We start from the raw sequence: 15,739 nt of genomic DNA on the forward strand, positions 1-15,739 counted from the left end.
AGCTTGCTCAGCTTGCTCTGGTGTGTGAAGGACTCCCCCAGAGTGACAAAGCCAGAAAACCAACAAAGAATCAAAACTGCACACTCAGTTTTAATGTTTTTGTCACTGTTTAAATGACAAGCCAAGGCTATTCGAAAGGGGGGGGGGGGGGGGAAGGAGGAACATTCCTATCTGCTGGCCAATTTATCTATCCCCACCTGCTGCAGATTCTCTCTCTAAAAAGTACATTTTTACAAGAAGCACCGACGAAAAACCAACAACACCCAAACCTTAAAACCAGTGAATTTTAAGTAGCAGTCCGGTACAAACTGCTGTTTGTAGCAGATACTGCTTTACACAAAGGACTCTCTTAATGATTATTTTTCTTTTCTGATGAACTTCCATTTTGAAACCTTGTTCTGGCACTTCTTGTTTGTTTGCCTTGAAAGAATACATAAACAGTTTAATTTTTTAAATTAAAATATCTCTGCACTGCTTTCTAAAATTACTCTGTCGATTCAGACTTAAAACTAGCCAAGCATTTCTCTGGATTATTTAATATAATACAATTAAGCTAACACAGGGGAAAAAAAAAAACATCATTTCTTATTTAGTCTGCTAACGAAACATGCCATTACACTTTCTGTGCCTACGTAACATGAAACATTTAGATCTCCTCACCCTGTTCCGTGCCTGTAAGATTCACACAGGTACACAAAACAGTTACTATCTCAACACCAAACAAAACCAGGCAAATCGGAGCTAGTAGGCAAAAACTATACGGTGGAGCTACGTTTATACAGGGTGCTAACATGAAGTGAGGACTATACCTCCAGTAAGCCATAAAACCTGCACGTTACCCTTCCTACTATAACACTAGTACATTGATTCAGCATTTCAGGCAGTCGCTAAAGAAAAGGAGTTCAAGGCTCAACAGAAGAGAAGCCAAACAGCAGCGGGGCCCGGCCCCGGTGCCCAGGCCCCGGCCGGGAGCGCGCGAACGCGCCGCCACCAGGGGCCGCGCAGCCACCAGGCGTCAGCCAGGGAGGGAAGCGAGAGGCTGTAGGAAAGCGACTGCTGTAGCACTACACGCCACTGCTGCGCACATGGCTCAGGGGCAGGCGCTTTTCGGGCTTGGGGTTTGGGGTTTTTTTCAGGCAGAGTAAGAAGATGAACTGCAGGAACGGTTGTCTATTAAGTTCCCCCATGACTATTTCTCTTTCAGCTGTGATAATGTAACTCCCGGCTGACTGGAACGAGCGCCTTTCACCCCTCAGCGCTGTCAGGCAGCAGCCCAAGATTCCCTCTCAAATTCAGCCCTTTTCGTGGTTCATAATAAAAACGGGGAGTTGCAGGGGGGAAGTTTCTTCGTCTGGTTTTGAGTTACCACCGTGGCTTTAATGAGTTATTCGCACCTGAAGCAAGAAGTGGTTTTTCTACTTCGTTTTTTTTTCCATGGCAACCAGGGCACTGTATGAATAGTTTCTTCTACTACTACAAACTAGTTGTCTATTGCCACAGGTTACCAATTATGAAGCTCAGTTCAGAGTTACTTATGTGGCAAATGAAGCATTAGAACTATCTAAAGAAAGAGCCTTCAGTCTCTCCTATAAAAGGGTACTACTCCCAGAAACCACACGGATCACCTGCTTTCTGTAAGAGCTGTGAAGTCTACTGGGAGGAGAAAAATATCAACTCCAAACAGATTAAAATCACAGTAGCATCAAACTACAGGACAAGAACCGCAATGTAGGAACTGTTCATACAGTTTAAATCCTTTATTAGCCAGCAGCAAGTCCATCTTCCTTCCCTCCCCCAATCAGTTACAAGAGATTATTGCCTCTCTTGCCTAAAGGTATGGCCTGTAATTAGTTATGTGAGAAATCAGAGTTCTCTGACCCACTAGCAATGTTCAGTAAGGTTGGTCTAACAGAAGCAACCCAAGAGCATAGCCGATTAGAGGAGAAAAGAAACACACAGGCGTTATGTATGAGACAAATTTGTCTTGCATAACAGTAATTTCTGGTAACCCAAGAAAGGTAGGTTAATAATCTGCCTCCACTTCAATTTATGGGTGAACAAACTCTTTTCATAGAAAACTTTTATTTTAAGAAGAAACATCTACTTCTCCCTTTGGTCCTAGAGGACAAAGTCCCTCAATAGACTTTCATTAATAATGAAAAAGGCTTCAATTGACCAGAGAAGCTTGGCCAATGTGCATAAGAGGGAGATACATGGAAAAGGTTTACTTACAGAGATACAACACTAACGTAAAAGAGAAAGTTTCGCATCCTGATCAAGACTAACTAGAATTTGCTAGTAAGCCAGACATGAAGTGATCTTACCAGCAAGGCAGAGCACCCAGTCCTTTCACCACCAGACCTTAAGAAGCAACAAAGAACCTGCAAGTACCACCAAAGCACTCTTACTTCTTCACAAAACCCCATTCATTTCATTCTTAAAAATCCAGGTCTACACTGTGAACTTCATTCACATGTACATTTGTTTTTGAAAATTAATAGTCAAAGTAGCAGACTTATTTTCATAATGAATGCATCTTCTAGCAAGGGAATTAAAAAAAAAATCCATGTTTAGACTTCCTGTGGTAATTTGTAGGGTGAAAACCCAGTTATGTACATGCATTCATTCCAACAACTTCAACCGTAAGGAAACAAGCACTCAAACTAATGTCCCCTCCCCCAAGACAATTATCCGCTATAAATCTAAAATCGTATCATTCACAATAGGATTTCATGAAACATTTGTCATTCTCTCCTTTAATGCTTTTGTACTCTTGACAGGAGCTTTTTTACATTTACAGAAGTACCCCGCAGAAACAGATCAGGATTTTTTTGAGCTTTACGGTTAGCTTGTTTTTCTTGCAGGTCAGTAGTTCAGCTTTGCTACTTTTCAGGACTTTTGACTTTTAGTTGAAAGTGCAGTTTAAGCATCTCCTCCAGCCTGAGGAATCACTCTCATGGGACCAGTCTTTGGGCAGAGCATGTGTAGCCTAGGACTCCAACCCACAGCAGGTGCACGACATGAAGTTACTCAAGTACTAAGTTATTCCCAGGATTTCAAAAAAAAGAGAAGTCAATAAACAAAATCCCACCGTACAACCAGAGGGGTTTCGGCTGGGTTGTTGTTGGAGGGGGGGGCGAGGGGGTTTGGCCTCTTTTAACCGGTCTGCAGCACCCGGGTTTGTTTGGTGCTGAACAAATAGAGACATCTAATGTAATACCGGAGGGTTAAAGCTGGTTCAGCCCTTCTAGATAAGTTAAAAATAGCTTTAAACAGTGGGAGTCGTCGGAGCCGGGAGAGGCTGCCCGCAGAGACACCTGAGCACCCGGCAGCCGCGCAGTGGTGCGGAGCGGTGCGGCCCGGGCGCGGGGCGGGAGAAGCGCGGCAGCCATCGCTCGGGGCCCGCCCGGGACGGCGCGGCACCCACCAGCGGGACCCGCTCCGGTGGGGCGAGCGCAGCCACCCCTCCGGAGCCGTCACCTCAGACACCTCCCAATCTAGGTCAGCCGGCTGCGCCGCGCTGCCGGCACCGCTCCCTCCTTCCACCAGCACGACCCTCCGCGCCCCGGCATTCCCCTTTCATTTTTCTTAAAGAAGAAAGAGAAAAGGGAGGGGGGAAAACCCTAAAACCAACAAAAACGCCGCCGGCACCTCCAGGCGCCACCTCTCCCGGGCACCCCTACACCCCCGGCCACCCCCGCCGGGCCTCCACGGCGCGGTGCGCGGCAGGACGGCGAGCCGCCGAGAAGCCGGTCTCTCCCTGCCTGCCTCTCTCCCCTCCCGCCCCGCGGGGGCCGCTTACATTTTCTGCACAGGTTTCCGCCGCTTGCGACTGGCGTAGGTGACATTGGGGTTCATCCTGCCGCGACTCCAGCGCCCCGCGCCGCAGGCTCCGCCGGCCGGGGGCCGCCGCCCTCCTGCCCGACTCGCCCGGGCTGCCGGGAAGGAACGAGCCGCACCGGCGCCGCAGCTCTCGCCTCGCCTCGCCTCGCCTCGCTTCGCCCGCGGGCCCCGGCCCTGCTGTCCGCGGCCGCCTGGAGCTCACTCCCTCGCTCGCTCGCAACAGCGGCGCTTTCCCTGGCCGGACGAGGACGGGAGGCGGAGGCGCTACGGGGCGGGGATCCCAGGTGATCGGCGGCGGCTACACCCACTCGCCGCCCCCGGAGGGCACAGGTGTGGGGGCGGCCGGGGCTTTCCAGCGCCGCTCGCCCCGCGTCTCTCCGCCGAGGCGACGCTGTTTCTCAGCCGGCTCCCTCTGCAGCGGCGGGAGGGTGTACGGCAGCCTCTACACCCCGGCGCGGCCGCCGTCTGCTGGCCGAGCGCCTGTCAGTGTGCGCGGCGCCGGGCCGGGTCCCGCCGCCCCGCCCCGCCCGGCCCGGCCCAGCCCAGCCCCGCGCCCGCTCCTCCCGCCGCCACCGCGCTCCCCCCGGCCGGGTCCCGCCCCGCCCGGCTGACAGCCGCCGCCGCCCCCTCGCCGAGGAGGCCCCTCGCGGCGGCGGGGCGGAGGGAGCGGCTGTGCCGCCATGTTGGGAAGGTCACGCGAGGAGAGGGAGGACCGGCGCGGCAGCGGAGGGGACGCCCGCCGGGGTGACCGCATGGAGAGGGTCCGGGGTGGGGTCGGAGAGGGAAGGCACCCAAGCCTGTGGTGGCCGGGGAGGGGTGCGCGGGGTGCTCCAGCGACAAGTGAGAAGGACGGTCAACTCCAAGCGCCCGCGTAGCCCTAATAGCAAAAACTAACCCGGGGAGGGGAATAATCGCAGCGCTCGGTTGTGAAGGGAAAATGACACTGCCTCGGCGGCACGGTGGGGCTGTGCCTGTCGCCCCCGGACCTGCCACCTCGCCTCCTTCCCGCCTCCCCCAGGCTGAAACCGTCAGCCGCAGATCGCCTCGCAGCGAAAACAGAAACAACGCGCGACCGCCTAAAAGCGGGGCGGGGGGAGAGCCCTGGGCAGGGGCGGGAAGGCGCCAGGCTCGGCCGAGACAAGGACAGCGGGACACCTGGGGAAGGGAGTCGCCGGGCTGAGCTGACTGGACGCGGACGTGGTTCGTTTCTCATTAGGGGATAAATCCTTGCCTTGTTGTTAGGCGAAACCATTATTTTCAAGGAGAGGAGTAGCATCGCAAAAAAAGTTAAGAGGCGTTGGCGACTAAAACCATGGACGGAGACCCCCGGTGCCTTTCTGACCCGCCGCGGCTTCTCCCGCCCGTTTTCCTCCCCAGTTCCCTTTCGCAGCAGCAGAGCTCTTCCCCTGAATAACCGCAATAAATGTTGTCTCAATGCTAAACTCGGGAGCCCGGGAGTCGCCCTGTGTAAACACAAGTTGTACGCGGTCTCAGCTGAGACAAGAGCCGGGAAGGGCTCCACTCTCTCCCCTTCAAACGTGTCCAGAGGAGGACGGAGGAGACTGGCCGCCGAGGAGCGACCCCAGCTGCGGGTTCGGCCCCGGCCCCCGGCGGTCCGGGCGCCCTGCAGCCGCCCGTGCCCGGCTGCCGGGACGCTGAGGCAGTGTCCGTGGTGCTGGTTGTCTGCCTGCCGATCCGCGACGGCTGGCCGGGCTGTCAGCGTCGCACCGGCGTCTTGGGAGCCGGCACCTCCCTTCGCTGGTTATGCAAGGGCTCCTGCTCCGCTCCGCGGGCAGAGGTGATTAGAGGTGGCCCGGGTATTACCGTAGGATAAAAACCTGGGTCTGTGCAAAGCCCGGCCCCAGCCAACCTGCGGGCCAGGAACGGTGCCCGCCCCGCAGCAGAGCTGCTGCTTGCCCCGGGGCCGCGGCAGCCCTTCGGCGCCTGCAGCTGCCGCGTCCCGCGGGACCGGGCGTCCCCGTCCTCCCGCCCGGGCCTCCCCCTCCTCGGGTGCTCGCAGCTGGGATTAGACAGCATAACGCGCGCTTGTTTACCAGCTTAATTGCTCGGGTTTAGTTGCCTGGGAAGCCATCCCAGCTGCAGAGCACGCTGAAGCCACAAGATGCAGATAAAATTAATTCGACTGAACCTTAACGATGCTAGTGTGCTTGTACGCCAGGAGTTGGTCAAATGGTGTTTTGAAAAATATGTCTTCAACAAACATTTTTTTTAAAAAAAGTATAGTAAAAAGAACTGTATGCTTTACGAGGCCAGTGCCTTGCAGTCACATTCCTGCCACATTCCTGGCCAAGCACCTTTGCAGAAGACAGCTATTCGCTGCAGTCCCCTTTCCCCTGTCTCTGCAGTCCCCTTTCCCCTTCGCTATCCCCTCTTCACAAGATCTAACCAGCATCCTGGAAGGAAAGGTGGATAATGCTGTACACAACACCTTACTTCTGTCTCCTCTTCAGCCATGTTCCTCTTCCAACCTTAGGACTGTCAACACGAGTGTGCTGTGATCACTCCATACACAATATAAATTGCTGCTCAGTTTCCCTTCTCTTCAGCTACGTTATCCTTGCAATGAAAGCTAACAGATGTTGTTTAAGGCTCTTATTCTTCTGATTTTTAATTTGCTTCCAGTCTGTCTTTTGGTTCCTCACTGAGATTGATCAAAGTCCCTACCAACTTCTTATTCTTCACGTGACCTCAAGATCTCAACTGCTTGTTGACCTTTTGTGCTACTTAGATAATCTAAGAGACACCCATACCTATGCTGTATCATCTGCCAGCATCTGCTGTAGGCTACATGAAGAAGGAAGTAGGCCTCTCGTGATGAACTTCATCTCCCAGTTCCTGCCTGGGGCCATGGGAATTTGCTTGGCACCAGTGAGGTACTGTGGTTACTCCTCAACTCCATAAACTGGAGAGTGAGGAAAACTCATACTGCCAGGAAGAAACTACATCTTCTGTAAATTTGCAAGCCACTGCCTAGTCCTATGGGTCCTATGTGTCAGCCACCTATTTAACAATAAAGATGAGATTTCAGATGTTCAGCACACACAGAATCACAGAATGCACAAAGAAACTTCCTTCTGTGTCCCTGAGGCCCTTTAGGCAGAGTTACCTAAAAATTTCTGTATCGCATTGTCTGCAGCTTTTGCAAATCCGTCCTCACATGATGTAGTTATGTTTTGCCTAAACCATTGCCCCAGGGTTTTCTATTTGATCATTTGGGTACAGTAGAGATCTTTTTTCATGTTAAGTGCAAACCAAGCAAGAACAATACAGCCATGATCCAGCAATCTTAGAACCTTTTTTACAGCATTTTTGTTGTGCTTTTCTTATTACTATTGTTGGTTTTTAAAGTAACATTTTGTCAGGTTTAACTACATGTTTGACCTTGCAAAAGATGACTGTGGCTGATGTCATGTGAACAGTTTAAAGGATCTCATTCTTACGTGTATCACTTGCAAGTGTATTGTGCATCTCTAACTAGTCTCCTCTCATTTTATCTCTAGGCTGCTACATGGGTGACTGACTTGGTCTAAAGATCCCATCATTCCTTACTAAGTTCTCTTAAACCATGAATGAGCATGCTCAAATCCATCATTTTTGCAATTATAATTATGATGAGACTTTTAAGAAAAATGTGTTTGTGCATCTAGTGAACCATGCCTTTCCCTGTCCCCAGCACGTGCAAGGTGCCATATTAATGATTACATTCTCCTGTATCCAGGATTCTTTGCAGTTATCAACACAGAATCACAGAATCACAAGGTTGGCAGAGACCTTTGAAGATCGAGTCCAACCATTCCCATCCTATGCTAAACCATATCCCTAAGTACCTCATCAACCCTTATTTTGAACACATCCAGGGATGGTGACTCAAACACCTCCCTGGGCAGCCTGTTCCAGGCCCTGACAACTCTTTCAGTAATGTTTTTTTTTTCTAATATCCAATCTAAACCTGCTCCTCTGAAGCTTCCAGAGCTCTCATTTGTCAGTAGTCACATCTACCCTGAATCCAAAATGAGCCGTATTCTTTTGCTCCACGCATCCATTCTGCCCAATTTCCGCTTCTCCTGCTCTGCAGTCTCGTCCTCAGCTCTGTCTACCGGCCCCTTGTTCATTTCACAAGGTGGGAGCTGTTTGGAAGAGGGGACTTTTATTAAATGGACAGAAAATCCTGAGTGGGCTGGAGTTTCACAGGATCACCACGAGACAAAAAAATATCTTGTCATTTGGGAGGAATTTATAAGAATTGTAAACACTGCTTCTTATCTTAGGGTCATCTCTGACTCATTTCTAGCCTTTATCCTACTCTTTCTGTCCATGGCCAAAATTTTACTTCACTCAGCTGAATTCTGTATGCTGATCTGTTCTAGCTGTTACCAGTGCAAATAACACAAAGAAATCTGGTTTGGTTATATGTAATCTCTTTTCTGCCTCCCTGGAGATGACAAAAGAGGATTGTGATTTAAAAATTGTGATTTATGCAACTTATATTTGGCAGATATACAGAACTACTGCCAATTTAGGCATTAATTTCCATGCAACTTTGTTCTGCCAAGAAAGAATATCTATGGTAAACTTGTATGACTCTCTTCGTACTCATTTCAGGGAACAAATAATCTAGGGAAGTTTAATATAAAGTTAACAAATGGTCTATATAATGACTCTGTAGTGACTGGGAAGGTCACACAAACATTGTGCTGTGAGGAACCAGGAATACTGATAGAAATTCTGCCCTGTTATTTAAAACTTAAACAGAAAAAGCTATACCAAGAAAAAAAGAACCTCTGTAATGAGACTAGCAGTACACTGCTTTATGATGACTTCTCTTACAGAAGCCTCATTTTCAGATACTAATTTAACTGTATAGAGTTTTAATGAGAATTAGATTGACAAGATGTGGTGGTTCAGCCTCAGGCAGCGGCTCAGCACCACACGCTGCTTGCTCATTCCCAGAGGAGAAACAGAGCCTCTGTGGGTTGGGATAAGGACAGTTCACTGACAAAATCACTGTGAAAGGGGAACAATAACAGCAAATTTCACTTACATCTGCTGATAAAACAGAGTACCTTATTGACCCAATGGTAACACAGAGTACAGCACAGCACAAGGACCAACCCAACTCAGACTGCCCTGGAGGCATCCAGGAAAGTCCCTCCCTGACCAGTCCGTTTTACAGGGGAGTGATGTCAGGTGGTGTGGGAAACAGCCTGGGCTAATTCAGCAAACCTGTGCTGGTTGCTTGGGGAGGTTCACTCTGGCCTGGCCAGGACCAGGACACAAGAAACATTTAATTTTTTCCTCTGCTGTTTGTATTTTTGCCAATATAGAACAGAACCAGCACATTCTTTTTGTTTGGTTGGTTGGTTGGTTTTTTTTTGTTTTTCTTTCCCCCATCCCCTCTGCCAGTACCCTTGCAGGAGTTTCTTATATATCAGTGTTTAAAGTTGCACCCAGGTTTCTGTTGAGGTTTGAGGCTGGGGAGCATTTCCAGAAGTTGATGAGCCATACAGAGGGGAAGAAAAAAATAAATAATTAATACTTGTCCCACTGGACTATGATCTGCACATAATGGTTAGTACTAAAAGGTCTTTGTTAATCAAGGTATTTTAATTATTTTAAATTCATTGAATCCCACTCATCCAATAAAACCTATAGTCAATCATAAAGTAAGTACGAAAATGATTGCATTGCTTACTATTTTCAGGTTTTCTCTCATCTACAGAAATAAGCATAAGAGAACAAGTTAAGATAGAAACTGTCACTCAGTAGAAGAGAATCCTCTTATTTTTCATCTAAAACAAAACAAAACAAAACAAAACAAACAAACAAACAAAAAAAAAGAAGACCTATCCAGGTATAGCAAGCAACTTCATTAACTTTGCCTGTTAAAACATTCAGCAACCCTTTTCCCTCACACACATTCAAAGTAAATCATATTGCATGACTAAAATAGTTTTCACATTATCATTCCAGTTAGCATCATGGGGTTTTTTACTGAAAAGTAAAGAGCTACTCATTTTAATCCCACATAACCACTCCCAATCAAATACTGAGTGCCATAAATTAATGAGTGATAGTGCAAGTCAAGAGGACCTGGTAGAGCCTCTTAACCAGGACACCAGCAGTTAGACATCCATATGACTGACTGCCACTCCTTCTTTGTTGAAAGACTAAGTTTATGTTTGTTATGTCAATATGCAAAGAGTTATGTCTGCAACTACAAATCTATTTAAAGAAAAATACTGTTTCTGCATGCATTTTACCATTTTTCTGACAGTCTGATTACCAATTGTTAGGATGAACAAATACTTTCTGTTCACAGGATCCTTCCCTACCACTGATGGATCAGATCTGTATATCATATTTTTTTAATTTTCAAACTAAAGTGGCTGCAGGCAAACTGAAAATGGCCACTGGCCAGTGCTAACCCCTGAACTGCCCATGGGAATGAAGTGGGAACATGCCAAAAGCGTTTAAAGAACCATTCTAACCACTTAAAGTTACCAATGATTGAGTTTTAATGTCCAGGAAATTCTATGGCACTTGTTAAATTTACAGCACAGACATAACCTTGAAGTATATTTCCAATGTTTTTGGCCATAAATGAAACAAACAGCCTACAATTATTAGTATGCAGAAGCAGGAAAGTTTTGGTCACAACAGTAAATCACCATGACAGTCAGCAAATGTGGGCAGCATATGATCCAGCTGCACCAACATATGATCTTGCTGTACCAAGATCACAGAACAGATACATAAAGAGCTGATCATTTTAATTCTGCTTTAAAAACACTACTGAACTATATTTAATAACAGGGGTTTGTCACTAATTGGCATATAATATTAGCAGGACCTGTGGTTTGAGAGGGCCTGAAACAAGCTTACAGTTATGATGGCCAACTCAGTAGGCTGCAAATTCTCTTTCTGCTCTCATTAAGAGAAAAGGGTATACACAAAGTAAAACCAATGAGTAAAAAAAATTATCTCAATTAGAAGTGACAATGCAGTTGCCATGCCAGAGTTTAATTTCTGTACTAACAAACCTGAGCTAACTTTAATAAATATAGTTAGTTTTCATGAATTTTAATTTAGCCTTATAAAAACTCTCTGTAACTAAGACAAGCTATAGGTGTTGTATTAATGGCAATTGTATTCTCGCTCTTCTTAATGGGGCTTGCTATCAAAGCTATTAGGCATACATAGAGAAGAATAGGAAAAAAATAGCAAATAGGTACACAGATGTCTGAATCTGGGCAAGGCCAAAACCAAAGATTGAGGCTAAAACCCACATGGAATCTGTATAAACACACAAAGAGATTTCCATGAACAAGCTGCATGTTTAATAATAAACCTGAACAACACATAATTATTAATAACAAGAGCAAACAAACAAACAAGAAAGTCTTAGCGTGGCGATTTTAATACCTACTGAGGAAATAGTCTTCCTGACAACAAAAATATGGTGTCAGTTCCATTCAAACTGTTTTCATTGATGGAATACAAAATACGGCCTTTCACTGAGTTCATAGTTCCTGTGTCACACCTGGCAGCTAATTGCCCTACCCGTCATTTACAGCCTTCTGCCACAAGGAGACTACAGCCTCCCCAGGTAACCTGTTCGTGGCTTAATCCTAGAGACTGTTTCTCAATTGCAATGTTTGTAATTTAGACCTGTAACATCTTTTTCTATCCAGAGTGACTACAAGTTTCTATCATTCCAACATTCAATGTGTTTGCGTCTCGGCAGTGACTGACACACCTGAGGAAGTGAAGAGAGAGGACAGCAGGGCTGTTGGGGCAGGCACGCAGGGAAAGAACTGTCTCCGGGAGATTAAACCAGCATGAATCCTTGAGAGCTACCACACTACATAGAGCAAACAATAACGGAGAAAGGTTAAAAGGAGCAGGTAATTTTGCTACAGGAAGCACGTGAACACTTCTATTCTGCAAATAGTAGTCATGTAATGTTTTTTCTTCTCAGCGTTGCAGAACACGGACGTACTGAAAACTGCCCACAAGCTGGTTGATGTATTGTTTGTTCTATCCTTTTTTTTTTTTTTTCCCACATTTATCCTGATAAATGTCATAACTAGACTGTGTTTACATGTATCCCTAAGCAAACCACAACTATTGCTAGCTGCATATCATCTTTATAGTCCCATTATCTGCGGTTCTCGAATTCAGTCTGGCACACAGAGTAGCTTGTAGTATTTAACACTTGCTAGTAATGAGTCCTCCAGAAACCTTCTAATTGTTGTGCCTTGCATGCAAGAGAAATCTTTAGCTCCTCGATTATAGCGACTTACCTGTCAATTTTTACTACTAGCTACGTAGCATCAGCTTCAACAGAGAGCCTCAGGTGCTGTCTGAAAAGTAAGGTTTTAACAATCTCAGCTATGCAGAAGCTGTCTCTTAAATGTTTGTATAGTATAGACGTACAAAGCCACAACAAGAGTGTTCTGCAGTTCATAGTGTTCTTTAAATATTTTTCAATTTACATTAATACAGTTGAATACTCTGAATTAGAAAACTATCTGTTTGGTAAGCAAAGCTGGTCTGTTCTGTGTATTCTTAAATAAGTTGTGTTGACAAATTTAGAATTTGTATATGTAACTTTGTAATGTATCTAAAAGTAAGATATTAAAGTGGAAAAAACTATCGCAGGCATTATTTGTAATAAAACCCAATAATTATCTTTTTAAAAGAAGTGCTTATTTTCAGTGTATTAACCTAGAAGACATTAGGAAAAACATCTTCAAAACATGCACAGCGATGGTTTTCATGACTGTCAGTGCTCTTAGCAAATCCAGTGGTCTCAGAACAATAGTGTTCAGAACTGTTTCTTCAGTGTTTCTCACAAATATTCTTGCTGTGCCCATATAGCTACAATAGACTGTATCACCAAGAAACCTCAAGGCCTTATAAGTTTATCATTTTCCCTAAATAATCAATGGAGCTGCTGTCTAGTCTAACTGCTAGAGATTAAAAGTTGCTCATTTCAGAGGTATAAAATATTGCTGATTTATTTCTGAGGGTGTGTATCTTCAGCCAGTTTGCAGCTTCTTTCATAAAGAAGACTTGCTTAAAGAGATATACTAGAGGCAGCAAGACTCTGGCAAGCATCGGTTTTCCGTCCAGGATTTCTCTTACAGGAACTCCCTGACTGTACAGTTGTTAAATTAAGGGTGAGATTTCTCCAGCAATGAACAGAATGATAGATAGTTCTTCAAAAGTAGTTGATAATCCTTCCAAGGAACACATGAAAATATATTGGAGTGGGAGATGAAAAGAAAACAAACACCGAGTACAGAAATTGGGTGAGATGGTCTCATCCATGTAAAATTAAAAAATCCCAAACAGATGAAAGTTGGTTTATCTGAACCTTTCAGGTGACCTTCAGGCTTGATTTAAGTTGGCCTATGGTCTGCATAATGTCCCAAGAGTGGTGTGATTTATTTTAAGCGTTTCCAAAGATAAGAGAAATAATTTCTGATCTTGTTGCTACCTTGACCTTAAAATCAGAAGTTACACCTGAAGAATATATCAGTTATTGAAACTATCTTACTGAATGAAACGCAACAACTCTGTTACATTGTCTTTTTTCTCTTTTGTAGTAAATATTCCTACTATTCTTACTAAAAATATAAATAGTAATAACAATATGCAGTGCACCGGGTCTATGATTCACCCAGTTCCTTAATTTCAACAGATCAGAAAATCTGGAAGAGGCTTATGCATGCTAGCTAATAAGAGAAAACCATGTTTGTCTCAGTGCCATATATGCATTTGTTATCTGCTAAGTACTTAAGCATCTCTATGCAACCTTGAGATGTTTAATAACAAAAATATCTTCCAATCAGTTTTTGGATTCACAGACCCTTTAAAGTCTTACTCTCTGAAAGTGGGATTCATGCAGTACATTCCTAGAAATACACAGAATTGAACAGGAAGATAAAACTGGAGAAAAGGACAGAGAATAAGCATAGCAGTCAAGGAAATCCAGAAAGAAAAAATAACTAGTAGTTAAAAGAAGTAGCTATTTAAGAGAAGTCTGGCAATGGCGAAGGAGAAACTTTTTCCCTGAGATGACCAAGCACAAGACATTAAAAGAAAAATCTGAGAAGAAGAAATAAAAGACAAAATCAGAGATTCACTATTAGCTCACAGAACCATGAAAACTATTCTTTTCTAATAATTCATTTGAGATTAATTTAGGTTCCAGTGATCTGCTTGTTTTTACACTAAGACCTTAATGCCCATAGTTACAGTGGCAGAGTGCCATATGAGGATTTCTAGAAATTTGACAGCAGTGCGGTCTGAGCTGTTGCAGTCTGAGCAGTCTGAGCAGTGCAGTCTGAGTTGCAACATCTGGGTCCTTGCCAGCATCTGTGGTATGCTTCATTTCCTAGGTTGTACACCCATGGTCTAGGATCAGCCAGTCCAAAACATGGACAATAAGGGAAAAATATTGGAATAATCTCCAGTTTGTTCCCTTAAAGTCTTCTGGTGGACTTTTTGCTCCGCAGAGCATTTTGTGAATTCACAATAATTCTTCTATAGTGGAGCCCTTAGGAAAGGGCATACACAGGGAAACCTTCACTTCCCTTACTGCAAAGTCCTTCTACAGTAAACTGAAAAAAAGAAAACCTTTCTAAAAATGGAGACCTGGAAATAAATTTACTTTGGGATGTTAGTCTTCCTGTAGAAACCTCTCCCCAGCCACAATTGTTTCAGCAGTCCATGCTCCAGAATGTTATGGCTAGATAATGTTTGTTCAAGATATATTGCTACCCTTGGATAAAATATTTAGGTCATTCCCATAACATTCTCAATATGTAGCAAATACATATTTCATGGTTTCCATTGTTTAAGGCCAAAGTTTGAACTACAGTCATGACAACATTTATAACGGACACAATAAGGCAGTTATCTTGATGAGGGCAGAACCTGGTAGCTACCATGTGTGTGTTTTCCTCTTGTTTTCCTTCCCTTTGTAGCTACACAGATGGAAGAAACACAGCTCAGTGTTTTTTTTTTTTTTTACCCTTCATCTCATTTATTTTCTATTGTAGACAGAGCAGAATAAAGAAAACCGCCCATTTGGGATTTTTTGGCCTAAAGTATCACTGTTCCTGACAGCTGAGAATATGGTTACCTTAAAATTGTGGTTGCATGTCACCTGAACTACTTTGATTAGATAAAAATAACATTAAGTATAAGAATTTCTGGTATGTTTGTTCCACTCTGTTCTTGCTGTGGTTATTGATGTGTTGACTTTGCTGAGTTTGCTCCTTCAGCATCTACGTACAGTCCACAGTAAGCAGTTGAATGGTTGGACATGGAACTGTTAGAACAAGTCTGTCCTACGAGACAGGCTGAGAGAGTTGAGGTTGTTCAGCTTAGAGAAGAGAAGGCTCCAGGGAGACCTAACAGAGGCCTTCCAGTACCTGAAGAGGCGTCTAGGAAAGCTGGGGAGGGACTTTTTAGAAGAGCATGTAGTGATAGTACATTGGAAGGGGGTAGATTTAGATTGGATATTAGGAAGAAATTTTTCACTATGAGGGCAGTGAGGCACTGGCACAGCTTGCCCAGGGAAGTGGTGGATGCCTCCTCCCTGGAAGTGTTCAGGATCAGGTTGGATGGGGCATTGAGCAGATTGGTCTAGTGAGAGGTGTTCATGACAATGGCAGGGGGCTTGGAACTTCATGATCTTTAAGGTCTCCTCCAGCCCAAACCATTCTTTTATTCTGTGATAATGTAATTTCACACAGGCATGATAAATGACATTAATTTTGATGATAATGATGTGGATAGCTCAGGCTTGTGATGGCTAGAACAACCTACTGTGATCCTCTCCAAGTTTATTACAACTGCAGCT

The 15,739-nt window shown here is 45.0% G+C and overlaps 1 protein-coding gene across 1 annotated transcript in view; it reads right to left on the reverse strand.

Moving 5' to 3' along the window:
- AHR (aryl hydrocarbon receptor) overlaps positions 1 to 3,915 on the reverse strand; it is a gene marked incomplete at its 3' end in the record, with an annotated part of 63,912 nt that extends 59,997 nt beyond the window's left edge. Inside the window, exon 1 of the mRNA XM_084280060.1 lies at positions 3,803 to 3,915. Coding sequence (XP_084136186.1) covers positions 3,803 to 3,858 — 56 coding nt within the window. The 5' untranslated portion in view covers positions 3,859 to 3,915. The remainder of the gene's footprint in view (positions 1 to 3,802) is intronic.
- Between the last annotated feature and the right edge of the window lie 11,824 nt (positions 3,916 to 15,739).

This window comes from Gallinula chloropus (assembly GCF_964237585.1).
Source record: "Gallinula chloropus genome assembly, chromosome: 2".
In the NCBI taxonomy this organism is placed as follows: domain Eukaryota; kingdom Metazoa; phylum Chordata; class Aves; order Gruiformes; family Rallidae; genus Gallinula; species Gallinula chloropus.